This window comes from Physeter macrocephalus, chromosome 5 (assembly GCF_002837175.3).
Source record: "Physeter macrocephalus isolate SW-GA chromosome 5, ASM283717v5, whole genome shotgun sequence".
In the NCBI taxonomy this organism is placed as follows: domain Eukaryota; kingdom Metazoa; phylum Chordata; class Mammalia; order Artiodactyla; family Physeteridae; genus Physeter; species Physeter macrocephalus.
This window is the reverse complement of record NC_041218.1, coordinates 63,778,296-63,791,915: the sequence shown is the minus strand read 5'-3', so window position 1 is coordinate 63,791,915 and position 13,620 is coordinate 63,778,296. Positions and strand designations below refer to the sequence as shown.

The 13,620-nt window shown below is 43.5% G+C and overlaps 1 protein-coding gene across 9 annotated transcripts in view; it reads left to right on the top strand.

The window, feature by feature from the left end:
- Positions 1 to 7,895: 7,895 nt before the first annotated feature.
- The window catches only part of ICA1 (islet cell autoantigen 1), a 145,211-nt gene continuing 139,486 nt past the window's right edge, over positions 7,896 to 13,620 (top strand). For 4 of the 9 annotated variants that reach the window (XM_028490045.2, XM_028490047.2, XM_028490042.2 and 1 more), the window contains exon 1: positions 8,246 to 8,349. Coding sequence is in view for 1 of the 9 variants with exons in the window: in XM_028490038.2 (XP_028345839.1) it covers positions 7,920 to 7,996 (77 nt within the window). In the remaining 8 variants the exon portion in view is untranslated. Of the gene's footprint in view, positions 7,997 to 8,245; positions 8,350 to 13,620 lie in introns of those variants that run through there. The other 5 variants (XM_028490041.2, XM_028490040.2, XM_028490038.2 and 2 more) reach the window with 4 other exon arrangements.

The window sequence follows — 13,620 nt, the reverse complement described above, 5'->3', positions numbered from 1 at the left end:
GCAATCCCACTACTGGGCATATACCCTGAGAAAACCATAATTCAAAAAGAGTCATGTACCAAAATGTTCATTGCAGCTCTATTTACGATAGCCAGGACATGGAAGCAACCTAGGTGTCCATCAACAGATGAATGGATAAAGAAGATGTGGCACATATATACAATGGAATATTACTCAGCCATGAAAAGAAATGAAACTGAGTTATTTGTAATGAGGTGGATAGACCTGGAGTCTGTCATACAGAGTGAAGTAAGTCAGAAGGAGAAAATCAAATACCGTATGCTAACACATATATATGGAATCTAAGAAAAAAAATGTCATGAAGAGACTAGGGGTAGGACGGGAATAAAACACAGACCTACTAGAGCATGGACTTGAGGATATGGGGAGGGGGAAGGGTAAGCTGTGACAAAGTGAGAGAGTGGCATGGACATATATACACTACCAAACGTAAAATAGATAGCTAGTGGGAAGCAGCCGCATAGCACAGGGAGATCAGTTTGGTGCTTTGTGACCACCTAGAGGGGTGGGATAGGGAGGGTTGGAGAGAGGGAGATGCAAGAGGGAAGAGATATGGGAACATATGTATATGTATAACTGATTCACTTTGTTATAAAGCAGAAACTAACACACCACTGTAAAGCAATTATACTCCAATAAAGATGTTAAAAAAAAAGACATCTTTGTTTTGCCCAATTTTGGACAATTGTGAATAAAGCTGCCATAAATGTTTATGTGGAGGTTCATGACATGTATTCAACCCATTTGCATAAACTAAGAAGTGCAATTGCAGGTTCATATGGTAAGAGCATATTTAGTTTTATAAGAAACTGCCAGACTATCTACCAAAGTGTCTGTATCATTTTCCATTTGCACTAGCAGTGGATAAGAGTTCCTTTTGCTCCACATTCTCACCACTGTTTGGTGTTTTTCAGTGTTTTGGTTTCTAGTAGGTGTGCAGTGGTGTCTCGTTTTAATTTGCAATTCCTTAGGGAGGTATGATGTTGATCATTTTTTAAAATATTTTATTTATTTTTAAATTTTTTGGCTGTGTCGGGTCTTAGTTGTGGCACGCAGGATCTTCGCTGAGGCATGTGGGATCTTTTGTTGGGGCGTGCGGGCTTCTCTCTAGTTGTGGTGTGTGGGTTTTCTCTCTCTAGTTGTGGCGTGCAGACTCCAGGGAGTGTGGGCTCTGTAGTTGTGGTGCAAGGGCTCCAGAGTGCGTGGGCTCTGTAGTTTGCAGCACGTGGACTCTCTAGTTGAGGCAAGCGAGCTCAGTAGCTGTGGTGCGCGGACTTAGTGCACTTAGTTTCTCTGTGCAGATGGTAAGGGTAATTCAGGTGAAGTATGGGCCAAACATTTGGTTTAATCATGGAGTAAGGCTGAATTAGGACTATAACCCCTATTTCCTAATTCCCAATCAGATGCACTTTTACCCTTCTACTTTTAACTCCATCACTAACTTGCTTTGGCAGAGACTGTTAATCATTTCTCAAATATTTATTCTTTTTTTCTTGCCCAGCTGAAGACTATGTTTTCTAGCTTCCTTTACAGCAAGGCATGGCCATGTGACCAGGTTCTGGCCAATAGGATGTGACTGAAAAACATGTGTGTAACTTGGGTCATGCACTTGAAGGAAACACACCCTCACCCTTGCCTTCCCCCTTTCCCACAGGTTGGAGCCTCTTTGGCCATGTAGTGAGGGCAATACTTTGAAGATAACAAAGAGCCTGAATCCCTGACCACCTGATCTGCTGTACTGACCTGGTCCACCTGAGTGGATTGTTTTATGAGAAGGATATAAGGTTCAATATTGTTTAAGCCACTATATTCTTTAAAAATTATTATAGCCCAGCCTTTATCCTAATTAATCCATCTCCCCTATGATGTTGGATTATATCTTAATATCTCATGAAGTTTATATTCTAAAACAATGATTCTCAATCTGTGAGTCACAGGACTGTGATAGTCTTTGGTGTTAATACAAAGGATCATGGGATTCGGATTCCAAACAAGTAGAGTCTGCAGACAAAACACCTGCATGACAAATAAAGACTGCAACTTTGAAATACATACGATGTGATTATATAATAAAATTTATTCAAAATCATTAATGAATTTCTTGAGATGCAGGTATGTTGGTGATGAAACTTTTAGCTTTGTACATCTGAAAAAATCGACTTTGCTTTTTAATATTTTTTCACTGGTAACTCTAGGTTGATTTTTTCCAACAATATTGTTGGAGAGGAACAAAGAAGAAGAGGAACAAAATTGAAGCACTGACATTACCTGACTTCAAGACTTACTATAAAGCTACAGTGATTAAGACAATGTGGTACTGGCAAAAGAATAGACAGATCAATGGAACAAAGTCCAGAAATAGACACTTGCACTTATAGTTATCTGATCTTTGACAAATAAATAAAGGCATTTCAACGGAGAAAGGATAGTCTTTTCAAGAAATGATTGCTGGGGCTTCCCTGGTGGCGCAGTGGTTGAGAGTCCACCTGCCGATGCAGGGGACATGGGTTCGTGCCCCAGTCCGAGAGGATCCCACATGCCGCGGAGCGGCTGGGCCCGTGAGCCATGGCCACTGAGCCTGCGCGTCCGGAGCCTGTGCTCCGCGACGGGAGAGGCCACAGCAGTGAGAGGTCCACGTACCGCAAAAAAAAAAAAAAAAGAAAGAAGAAATGATTGCTGGAACAACTGGATATCCACAGGCCAAAATGTGCATCTAGACACAGACTTTTTACCTTTTGCAAAAATTAACTCAAAATGGATCATAAACCTAAATGTAAAGCAGAAAGCTATAAAATTTCTAGAAGATAACATAGGAGAAAATTTAGATAACTTTGAGTTTGGTGATGACTTCTTAGATACAACTACAAAGGCATAATCCATGGGAAAAAAATGGGTAAATTGGATTTCATTAAAGTTAAAAACTTCTACTCTGCAAAAGACACTATCAAGAAAATGAGAAGACAGGCCACAAACTGGAAGAAAATATTTTCAAAAATACATCTGATAAAGGACTGTTATTTAAATTATATAAAGAAATCTTAAAATGCAACAATAAGAAAATGAACAACCCAGTTAATAAATAGGCAAAAATTCTGAACAGACACCTCACCAAAGATGGTGTACAGATAGCAAAAAGGTATATAAAGAGATGATCAATGGGACTTCCCTGGTGGTCCAGTGGTAAAGAATTCTGCCTTCCAATGCAGGGGATGCAGGTTCGATCCCTGGTTGGGGAACTAGGTTCCCACCTGTGCCCAGAGAAAGAGAGATACCAAAGACCTAGAGAGTTCCATCCTAATCTTTCAGTTAAGTCCTGTTCCTTATTAGACAGTGACCCTTTGAGGGGGTCATTAGCCCTAAATCTGCCAGGACCAAGGCACGGCTATGAACTCTGGGCTAAGGTTTGCCCAAATCCCAGCACAGTTCCTAGTGAGAAGCAGGATTATACTGGATGGCACATGATAAAATGAAATTCTCCACCTGCAGTGAATGAGGTGTCCCTTTTTGATGCCATCACCAGCATTTTTCTTGCAGAAGTTCCAGTGAATGATACTGGGCTGGAGGTGTGGGAAGCTGTATTATTTATTCATAAATCTAAGCTGGTGTGGCAATGAAAAGAATTACCTTTCTCCTCATTGTAAAATAAGCCTCCTCTCTTCATTGTAGCTTTAATTTTGAAGGGAAAGGAAGTTATTAATTAACAAAAGCTAATGCTTTTAATTAAACATTTGTTCTATTTTCACACGTGCACACAAATTTGCATAAAGATGTAACTAAACCTGCTGAGAGTATAATAGAAGCTTTGTTTTGCTATGTAGAGAGCACAACTGATCACAAGAATTAAACCAAAATTGGTCAAGATATTTAGTAATACTCTTGAGTACATCCAATATCTGTATTACACAATACAGTAAATAACTTTATTTTGCCAATAAAATTTAGCTTAACCCTTCTTTAAATTTCTATCACCGATAAAAAATCAGACAAGTTTAATAATAATTTTTTAAATGTCATTTTTTCCAAAATTTACTTTAAAGATTATCTTAATTTTAATCTCCTAGCAACTCTGAAGAAAAAGCGTTTTTCTTATTAATGAACTGAGCTTTCAAGAGATTTGCATGTATAGCTCTTATTAAACACATTGATAATAATAATAGCTTAAGCTCTATCTCAGCAGCTTACTCTTGGACAAGTACCAAGAGTATAGATGATGCTGTCAAAGATGGTCAGAAAATAAAAGGATTTCAGAGCTGTAGAGAACTGTAAATATCTGCCTGGATGAATGGTATAGAGCACATATTTGCATTATGGTGGCCATTCACCAAGAGGCACAAGGGCATTCTTCCTCACTTGCTCTTGTTGGCTGAGAGCCTAAGGAGCATTCAGAACATTAAAAATATAAACAGTGCACTAAAATTTATTGTATTATATGTAGATGAATAATTTGTCTATATATATCCATATTTACATTTTAATGCATGTATATAAGTTGATATGTATGTTTTTTCTCTCCAGTCCTAAGCATACACCAGTCTACTTTCTGTCTCTATAGGTTTCCCTATCCTAGATTTTCATATGAATGGGATCATATAATACATGGACTTTTGTGGCTGACTTCTTTCACTTAGCATGTTTTCAAGGTTCATCCAAGTCACAGCACGTAACAGTATTTCATTCATTTTCATGGCCCAATAATATTCCACTGCACTATATTTTGTTTATTCATTCATCCACTGATAGACAGTTGGATTGTTTTCGCCTTTTGACTATTTTGAATAATGTTGCTATATGTGCAAGTTTTTGTGTGGGCATAGGTCATCATTTCTCTTGGATATATATGTAGGGGTGGAATTACTGGGTCATATGGTAACTCTAGTTAATCATTTGAGGAACTGCTAGACCATTTTTCAAATTGTCTGCATCCTTCTACATTCCCACCAGCAATATATGAAGTTTCCCATTTCTCCACATCCTAGCTTGGATATACCTTTAAACAATATTGCTTTGCTAAGAATGGTGGAATAGAAGGAGAGGAGGGCAACACCCCGAGGACCTAGTAGAGGCCACACAGCCTTGGACAGCCTACTTTCCAATTCTTTTAAGGTGAGAGAAAATAATCTCTATCTCATTTAATCCACTGTTATTCTGGGTCTCTGTTAATGGCAGCCTAACACAGTTCCTAATTCATGTGGTCCTGTTAACACATCTGGAAACTGGGAAGCCCTCAAAAAACTCATTGAATATGTACGGATTTTTTCTGTGGAAAAGTTTCTTTGTGATCCTGTTACACTCTGGAAAATGCACATTATTTCTTTCACAATTTAAGATTCCATCATTCAATAGCCGTTCTCTTCTTAGAAATTGTTTCCGGTTCTCACTAGCACATTGTGGGTGCTCTGCAAGATTGAAACAACAACTTGATACCCGGAAACAATGGAAGTGTTATGGATGGAGCAGTTTTTTAAATGGGAAGGAAAATTACTCACTGTGGAGATGTAGGCTGAGCACCAGTTTATTATTTCCTCCCTCAAGTATTATCCCAAATGTTAGGACAACACAAATAATGATGAAAAGTCATTTAAAGCTTTATCTTAAACTCTAGGAGCCCAAGGAATCTCAGTGCCATGTTGACTAGACAGTATCACATGTCTGTTCACTTATAGACATTGTCTTAGAAACCGCTTTTAGCCTCCATGATAGGTTATTAGACTCACGGCCCAGGTTTCCACCTTGGCCTTTTGTAAGGTAAAAGGAAACCTGAGTAATTAGTTCCATAAATCAGCTTTCTTGCTCACTTCCCCCAGTGCCTGTGTTCTAATTATCTGCATTTTGAAGAGATACTTTGAACACACAAGCAACCTGCCATTCTACTGGCTCTAGAAATCTAGATTTGGCTCATTAACAAATGTAAGTATCTGCCACAAAGCCAGCCTTTGATAAATAGGGTTTCTAACACGTTTTCATGGAACTAGTAAATCACCATTGGTGGAAAGGAGAACATTAGAATCAGGAAATGTTGTGATTTATTTCTCTCTCAATGCTGTGATTACTGATTGATACATTCAGCCAACATTTATTGAGCACCTACTATGATAGAAATAGCACTTCATTCTGTTAAAAATAATCTGTTTCTTTTAAACTCCCTAAACTAGGTTTTAACACATAAGTTAATGGTACTTGGAATCAAATATTTTAAAACAAAATATCTTAATTATCTCTCTTTTGCAAGGAAGGTTTTTTTTTTTATCATTTTAAAAGGATTTTTTTCCTTTTTTCCTTTTTACAAACAGGATAATCATTTGGCTTGTGTTGTCAACAGATTCATTTGAATGCTTCTTATAAATGCCAAATATACATAGGAGCAATGTTTTTCTCTCCCCAAATTTCTCCTGAATCTCAGGTTTTTATCAATTTGCTATTTTGTAGATCCTATTCATCAGTATTTGTTTATTCATAACCATTTCTCAAGGCCTTGATATTTGCTCAGCTCCATATTTTGTGCCCTACTGGGACAGGCTCAAATCCATCTGTGACAAAGAGAAGCCTCAAAGAATATATCCAAAGAATAATGTCAACTTTAAAGGTTATATAAATTCCTGGAGATGTACCATCTTAATTACCTTTCTATTAAAATGTCAACATCTTCTCCTATACTTTTTCACTTTGCATCTTGGTCAGACACCTTTCTACCTTGAGATCAAACTAAATCTCTTGGTTCAGACAACCCTGGAGTCAAACTTCTGCTCAACATCCTATTGGCTGAATGCCTTTATGGTACTCTGGGCAGTGTTTTCATCTGTAAAATAGGGATAATACTCTACCCACAGGACTGGGTTGCTGTAAAGGATTAAATGTAAAGTATACAGCATATGCCTGGCACATAACAAGCAGCCCATTCTTGTCACCTGTGAATTTCAGACTTGTTTGTATCATTACTCAATAATCATCTTTCGTTCCACCCTGTTAAATTGTTTCAATCAGTGACTATTCAATGAACTTTTAAATAAATATATAACACAATCAGGGATGAGTCATAGCACATTGGGACTGCTTTTCAGCATAGATGATTTTAGGAAGGAACTATTCCAACACCTTTTCTTCATGTGATCACTGTAGGGTACTCAAAAACGAAGGGTTTGGTTCTTTCGCGATAACAAAGAATAAGAGAAGATGAAATTACTATAAGTGTCAGTAATTTAAGTATAAAATATAGGGGCTTCCCTGGTGGCACAGTGGTTAAGAGTCCGCCTGCCAATGCAGGGGTCACGGGTTCGAGCCCTGGTCCGGGAAGATCCCACATGCTGCAGAGCAACTAAGCCCGTGTGCCACAATTACTGAGCCTGTGTTGGGTTTCCCTGGTGGCGCAGTGGTTGAGAGTCCGCCTGCTGATGGAGGGGATACGGGTTCGTGCCCTGGTCCGGGAGGATCCCACATGCCGCGTAGCGGCTGGGCCGCTGAGCCTGCGCGTCCGGAGCCTGTGCTCCGCAATGGGAGAGGCTACAACAGTGAGAGGCCCGTGTACCGCAAAAAAAAACAAAAACAAAAAAATATATATATGAATATATGGGAATGAAAAATATATATACATATACAGTTGTTTTTTTTCACAGAGCCTTTTTACTTTAAGCCCAAACTTGATTCCCAGGTACAGGGCTCTGTAACTTTTCTTGGCATTGAAGTCATGAAGTCTCCTGTCCTCTAAAGCCACGTCAATCTACAGTGGAAGCAAGCAGCACGCGCTAAGCGCAGCACAGTGGGAACCCTGGGGCGTTCGCTGCGGCTCCCACCTGTCGGCCAGGTCATTGTGACGCAAATGCTTTGGACACGTGGAACACCTGCGGGAGAGCAGGGGCGGGGTCACCCTGGGCGGCAGATCCGAGCGGGGTGTACCCCAGGAGATGGGGGTCGAGGAAAGACCCCAGGGAATAGAGAGAGGGAGACTCACTCCCCCCATCCCGGACCCGCCCCAAACAAGGTGAGGCCATCGCCCCCTCCCTCCTCTGGGTCCCTGGGTCTTGCTGGGAGGGGTCGCCCGCCGGGGATTCTTCGGAGGGGAGAAGCGGGGAGGGGAGACGACGGCGGGGCCCCGGCCCCGGGCGCTCGCGGAGAGGCGAGGGCGCCCGCTCCCCCCGGCCACTGCGCTGCGCTGCGGCGCTCACGGGTTCCGCCGGCTGCTATTCCGGCTGGCGGCGACTGCCACAGGAAGGGCCGGTTCCTGCGCTCCCTCCGCCCCCTTCCCTCGCCTTCTGCTGACGCCGACGTCGGATGAGGGAGCTGGAGGGACGCTCGGATCGCGGCCGGGAGGCTCCTAGGGGCCGGGGCTCCGAGGTACCTGCCCTACGGGGCCGTGGCGAGGGCGAGCTGGGCGGGCTGCAGGCTGCATTGGGAGACGCCTAGCAGCCGGGGCGGTCGGGGGCCTGGGGCGGCCAGCCCTCCGCGGGCGCCGGTGACAAGCAGGTCGCCTCCTCCTGTCCCCCTATCCCTGTGCAAGAACCGCCGCAGCCCCTTCCCCTTCCCCGCCGCCGCCCTGGGGCCTGGGAAGGTCTGGAGGATACGCACGCGCCTCGAGAACGCGCGTCAGCCCCGGTGGGGCGCGGAGGGAAACGTTCCGCGCTCCAGTCCCCTCTGTGGACCCGGCGTTTGCGGCACCCCATTCCCCGGCCGCCCACGCCACCCACGCCGTGCCTCGCCTTCCCAACGCCTCCGGCCCCAGGACCTCGAGGTCCCTCCTGGGCAGGGACTTGCGTCCGGGGCTGACTTGTTGACGAGTTCACCTGCCGCGGCTCCTGGTGTTTGCTTTTTCTCTTCCTTTTGCCCATCTTTGGCGGAGGTGGCAGGGAGCAGATGGGTACTCTTTATAACCACTAGTACCGGGAGGCCTGAGCTTGATCTCCCGCGGGCGAAGTGCTCACCAACCTCGGACCCGACTGGAGCGAGAGTCCCTAAGCAGGCCAGGTCCTTGCAAACCCTGGCGCGCCCGTTTCCTTTGGGTGCTGCTAACACCGCCTTTCCTGCCTCGTGGCTATCGCAGCTTCTGCTTCCTCTGGAAAGGAACATATCCTGTTACTGCGTCTGCCTTTGCCCAGAGCGGCTCCCCATTAACGTTTCCCATTGCCTTTTTTCTTGGAGTGCCCCGAAGGCCCCTCAACTTCTCCTTGGGGGTCTTAAAAATAGTGCGTGCGCCCTTTCTCTGGCGAAAGGCATTAACTGGCTGGTTGGGGGAGAGTTATAGTTCAAAAAGGGAATCAGGTGCTCTTCTGTTGAGATAGCATAAAAAATTATCACGAGAAAGGGTGCTGGGTGGCAGCCTTAGTAACTGAGATCTGGTAACTTTATAAAAATTATCAGGGCCTGGAAAATGTACCACCAGCTGGTTTGAAAATGCTACTGAATGTAGGAAGAAACGCACATAAGGCATTGGCCATTAAGGTCCTATAAATTATGACTCATTGCAAACATGTTCATGTCTAAACATTTCAGTAAAGCCAGAAAAATATCAGGTTGGTTTCTGTGGACCTTTAGTTTTTCTGAGATCTGAACTGTTCCTTGGGGTGGGGGAATGAAATAGGAAATGCTTATTAGTTTGAAATCAGTGCTCCAGACTCAATTTCTTACCTTCTGTTTAAAACACACATTTTTTTACTTTTAAGTGAATTTTCAAACCATTTTTTTTTTGTTTTTGTTGTTTTAGGTTGCAGTCTTTATTTTTGAAACATCATGTGTAGAGAATACCATAGGGGCAAAATCAGTTTATAATCCTTAATACTTTGATTATCATTGTTTGGGTTCAGACTGCCAAGTATATATTTAATTTAAGGAGATGTAGCTTTCTAATTGGATCTTTTTTGCATTACATAGGTAAAGAGTTGTACTGTTATTAAGGATGAATCTTTAGAAAATAACAGTTAAGCTACTGAGTACTCATTATAATAGTAGAGAGACTCAAGGCTAAAAAAAACTGACCTTGGACACTCCATCCATAGGGCATTACATGCTAAAGACACTGGGTGGTAAATGCCTAGCAAGTTTATTTTATAGCTGTCTTTCCTTCATTTGGTCCACCTGAGACTCTGACTGCTTTCTCTGAGCATCTTTATTACCATGCATTTCTCTCCACATCAACCTTATGAAAAATATGGAAAATTTTGTTACTCAAAAGAAAACCTTCAAAACTGCTGCATTTTCAGTGTATTTGACTAAACAGTACATTTTTTTTTTCAGATGCAGGCAGTTTTATCAGAGCAAAAGTGTGGCAACTATGAAATGACAAGGCAGGGTAAACCTGTATTGGTGTGAACTTTTAAGTTATAGAAACCTCATACAGGAGAAGCCGGTGAAGTTAATAGGCCACAAGGATCAGGAAAAATTTTTCCTCTTTATTGGTTGAGCCCCACATCTAGAAGCCTGAGGGTAGGTGGCAACATTTAGGATCAGTGCACCGGCTACTAATGTCCTTTTTATTCCATCTGCACTATCAGATTTATGGGAACCATGGACAAGGATGCTATCTGTATGTTTTTGTCCATGAGGCAACATAGATCACTAATTAATTAACCTCATTCCCATCCTCACCCCCATCCAGAGTCTGCCTCAGCAAAGCCTTTAACTCAAATACCGATACATACAGGAGGAACATTTTTTTCCTCAAGCTGTCACGTTTTATACCACTCTCATATTTAATGCCGTGGAGCATGGGCAGAAGACAGGTTTTGGATCCCAATAGACCAGAATTGGAACCCTAGCTGCAACACTTAATTAGCCATGTGACCTTGATCAAGTTACTTACGTTTTTTAGGTCATTACTTCCTTATCCATAGACCAAGAAAATCCACCTTGTGGGCTTGTGGTGGGAATTAGACATAATATATATAAAATGCTTTTCACAGTAAATAGGACTCAAGTAGTAGCAGTAAATTATTCTTTCACATGCTAAACATATATTCTGTCTATATCTGAAAAGAATGCTACTGCCTTTCCTCCATGATAAAGAATCCATTACAGTTGGGTTTTTTTGTTTTTTTTTTTTTTGTGGTACACGGGCCTCTCACTGCTGTGGCCTCTCCCGTCGCGGAGCACAGGCTCCGGACGCGCAGGCCCAGCGGCCACGGCTCACGGGCCCAGCCGCTCAGCGGCATGCAGGGATCCTCCCAGACCGGGGCACGAACCCGCGTCTCCTGCATCGGCAGGCGGACTCTCAACCACTGCGCCACCAGGGAAGCCCTCCAGTTGGTTTTGAGTAGTTCAAGTAATATTGGTACCAATACTGAGAGCTTGGAGAATCCATTCCAGTTGGTTTTGAGTAGTTCAAGTGATATTGGTACCAATACTGAGAGCTTGGGTTTTATGAAATCCTCTGTGAAGTTGGGGAATGCAATCTGTGGTCAAGGAATAAAGCAAAGCTAATTTGTTACAGTGGGGGTAGATCTTCCAAACCCCTGCCACTCAAATGTGATCCACAGACCAGCAACATTGGCTTCCCTGGGGAGCTTGTAAGACATGCAGAATCTCAGCCCGCCCTCCCCCTACCCGTGTCCACTGAATAAGAATCTACATCGTAACAAGATCCCCAAGTGATTCATGTGTACATTAAAGTTTGAGAAGCACTGTCCTAACTTGGTATTTATCAAACTTTTGTGTCTGATAGCATCATTTGAAGGCTTGTTAAATGTGGATTCCCAGCCTGGATTCTTCCATCTGCTGTTAACACCTCAGGTGGCCTTGATGCTCAGGGTTCTCACACTATTCTTTAGGAAACACTGCATCAAGCTCTTTATCCAGCATAGTGCCCTAAGATGGGCCTTTGCCCTCTTCTTTAACAAAGCATTTTGGCAAACATGATCTTTGATATTCAACCCCCTTTGAGGTAAGTAGGTATTATAATCCCTATTTATCTGCTAAGAAAATTAGGACTACAGGCATGATTTGCCCTGGATAATGCATATGGTAGAACTGCCTTGAACGTCTATAAATCCTAGTTGACCATGCTTTCACCGCTGTAGCATCCAAATTAATGCACTGTAAGTAATTTCAAATACTAATGAATCTCTCCAGGACAGAGATGATTATAAGGCTTTTTTTTTTTTTTTTTTCTCGCGGTACGCGGGCCTCACTCTCGTGGCCTCTCCCGTTGCGGAGCACAGGCTCCGGACGCGCAGGCTCAGTGGCCATGGCTCACGGGCCCAGCCGCTCCGCGGCATGTGGGATCCTCCCAGACCAGGGCACGAACCCGTGTCCCCTGCATCGGCAGGCGGACTCTTAACCACTGCGCCACCAGGGAAGCCCTATAAGGCATTTTATACATTCTTTTAAAACAAAGCCTTTCTTCTCTGTGACTGTAGGCCAATTACTTCGGATAAGTAACTGATTTTGAGCTTCATCCATAAAATGAGGATGATGTCCACTGGACAGTGTTGTCAGAATAAGCATACTGTGCATGAAGCATTCATGTCAGTGTCTAGGGGCTCAGCCGCTCCGCGGCATGTGGGATCCTCCCAGACCAGGGCACGAACCCGTGTCCCCTGCATCGGCAGGCGGACTCTTAACCACTGCGCCACCAGGGAAGCCCTATAAGGCATTTTATACATTCTTTTAAAACAAAGCCTTTCTTCTCTGTGACTGTAGGCCAATTACTTCGGATAAGTAACTGATTTTGAGCTTCATCCATAAAATGAGGATGATGTCCACTGGACAGTGTTGTCAGAATAAGCATACTGTGCATGAAGCATTCATGTCAGTGTCTGAGAAGTGGTAATTCCTCAACTAATGGTAATTACTTGTCTCAGTGTAAACCTAGTGAGAGAATGAGTTCATGGAAAGCTGAGAAAATGGCATTGCTCATGATAGGAAGTCTCTCCTCCTAAGTCAGATGATGTCATTCATCAAATCAGAGAAGTGGGGTCACTACTCAGTTTTCAGCAAGCATTTGTTATGTGTGTGTTATATGCCATGCATTGTTCCAGAACTGGGAATCCCAAGACAAGACCCAGACTCTACACTGCTCTGGAGGAGCCTGCAGCCTAGTGAGGGAGATCAAGGGGTCAGGTGACAATTACATTTCAGGAAAAGCGGGGAGGGAATGAAGCCCAGGGCAGAGGCACCCAACCGACAGGAGAGAGAGCAGAGAAAACCTGAGAAGACTTGTGGAGGAGGTGACCCTTGAGTTAAGCCTTAAAGGGCCAGTAGGAATTTGGCAGGTCAGAAAAGGTTGGGAGTGGAGAGAGAGAGTTCACCACCCAGTACCCAGGTATACAAAGGGAAAGAATACTGGCAAATAGTCCTCATGCCTGGAGCCCAGTGTGCATGTGTATCCCTTATTAGCTGAGTGACCTTGGGCAAGTTTGATCACCTGTGAATTGAGAGGCTTAAATGTATTAATCAGGGTAAGCACAGGACTGATTTCAGTTATGTGCGGATAGTCATGGAGAGGCGGTAGAGGTATTAGTAGAAAATAAGGGACTGACATTAAAAAGTCATTAGAGGGCTTCCCTGGTGGCGCAGTGGTTGAGAGTCCACCTGCCGATGCAGGGGACACGGGTTCGTGCCCCGGTCCGGGAAGATCCCACGTGCCGCGGAGCGGCTGGGCCCGTGAGCCATGGCCGC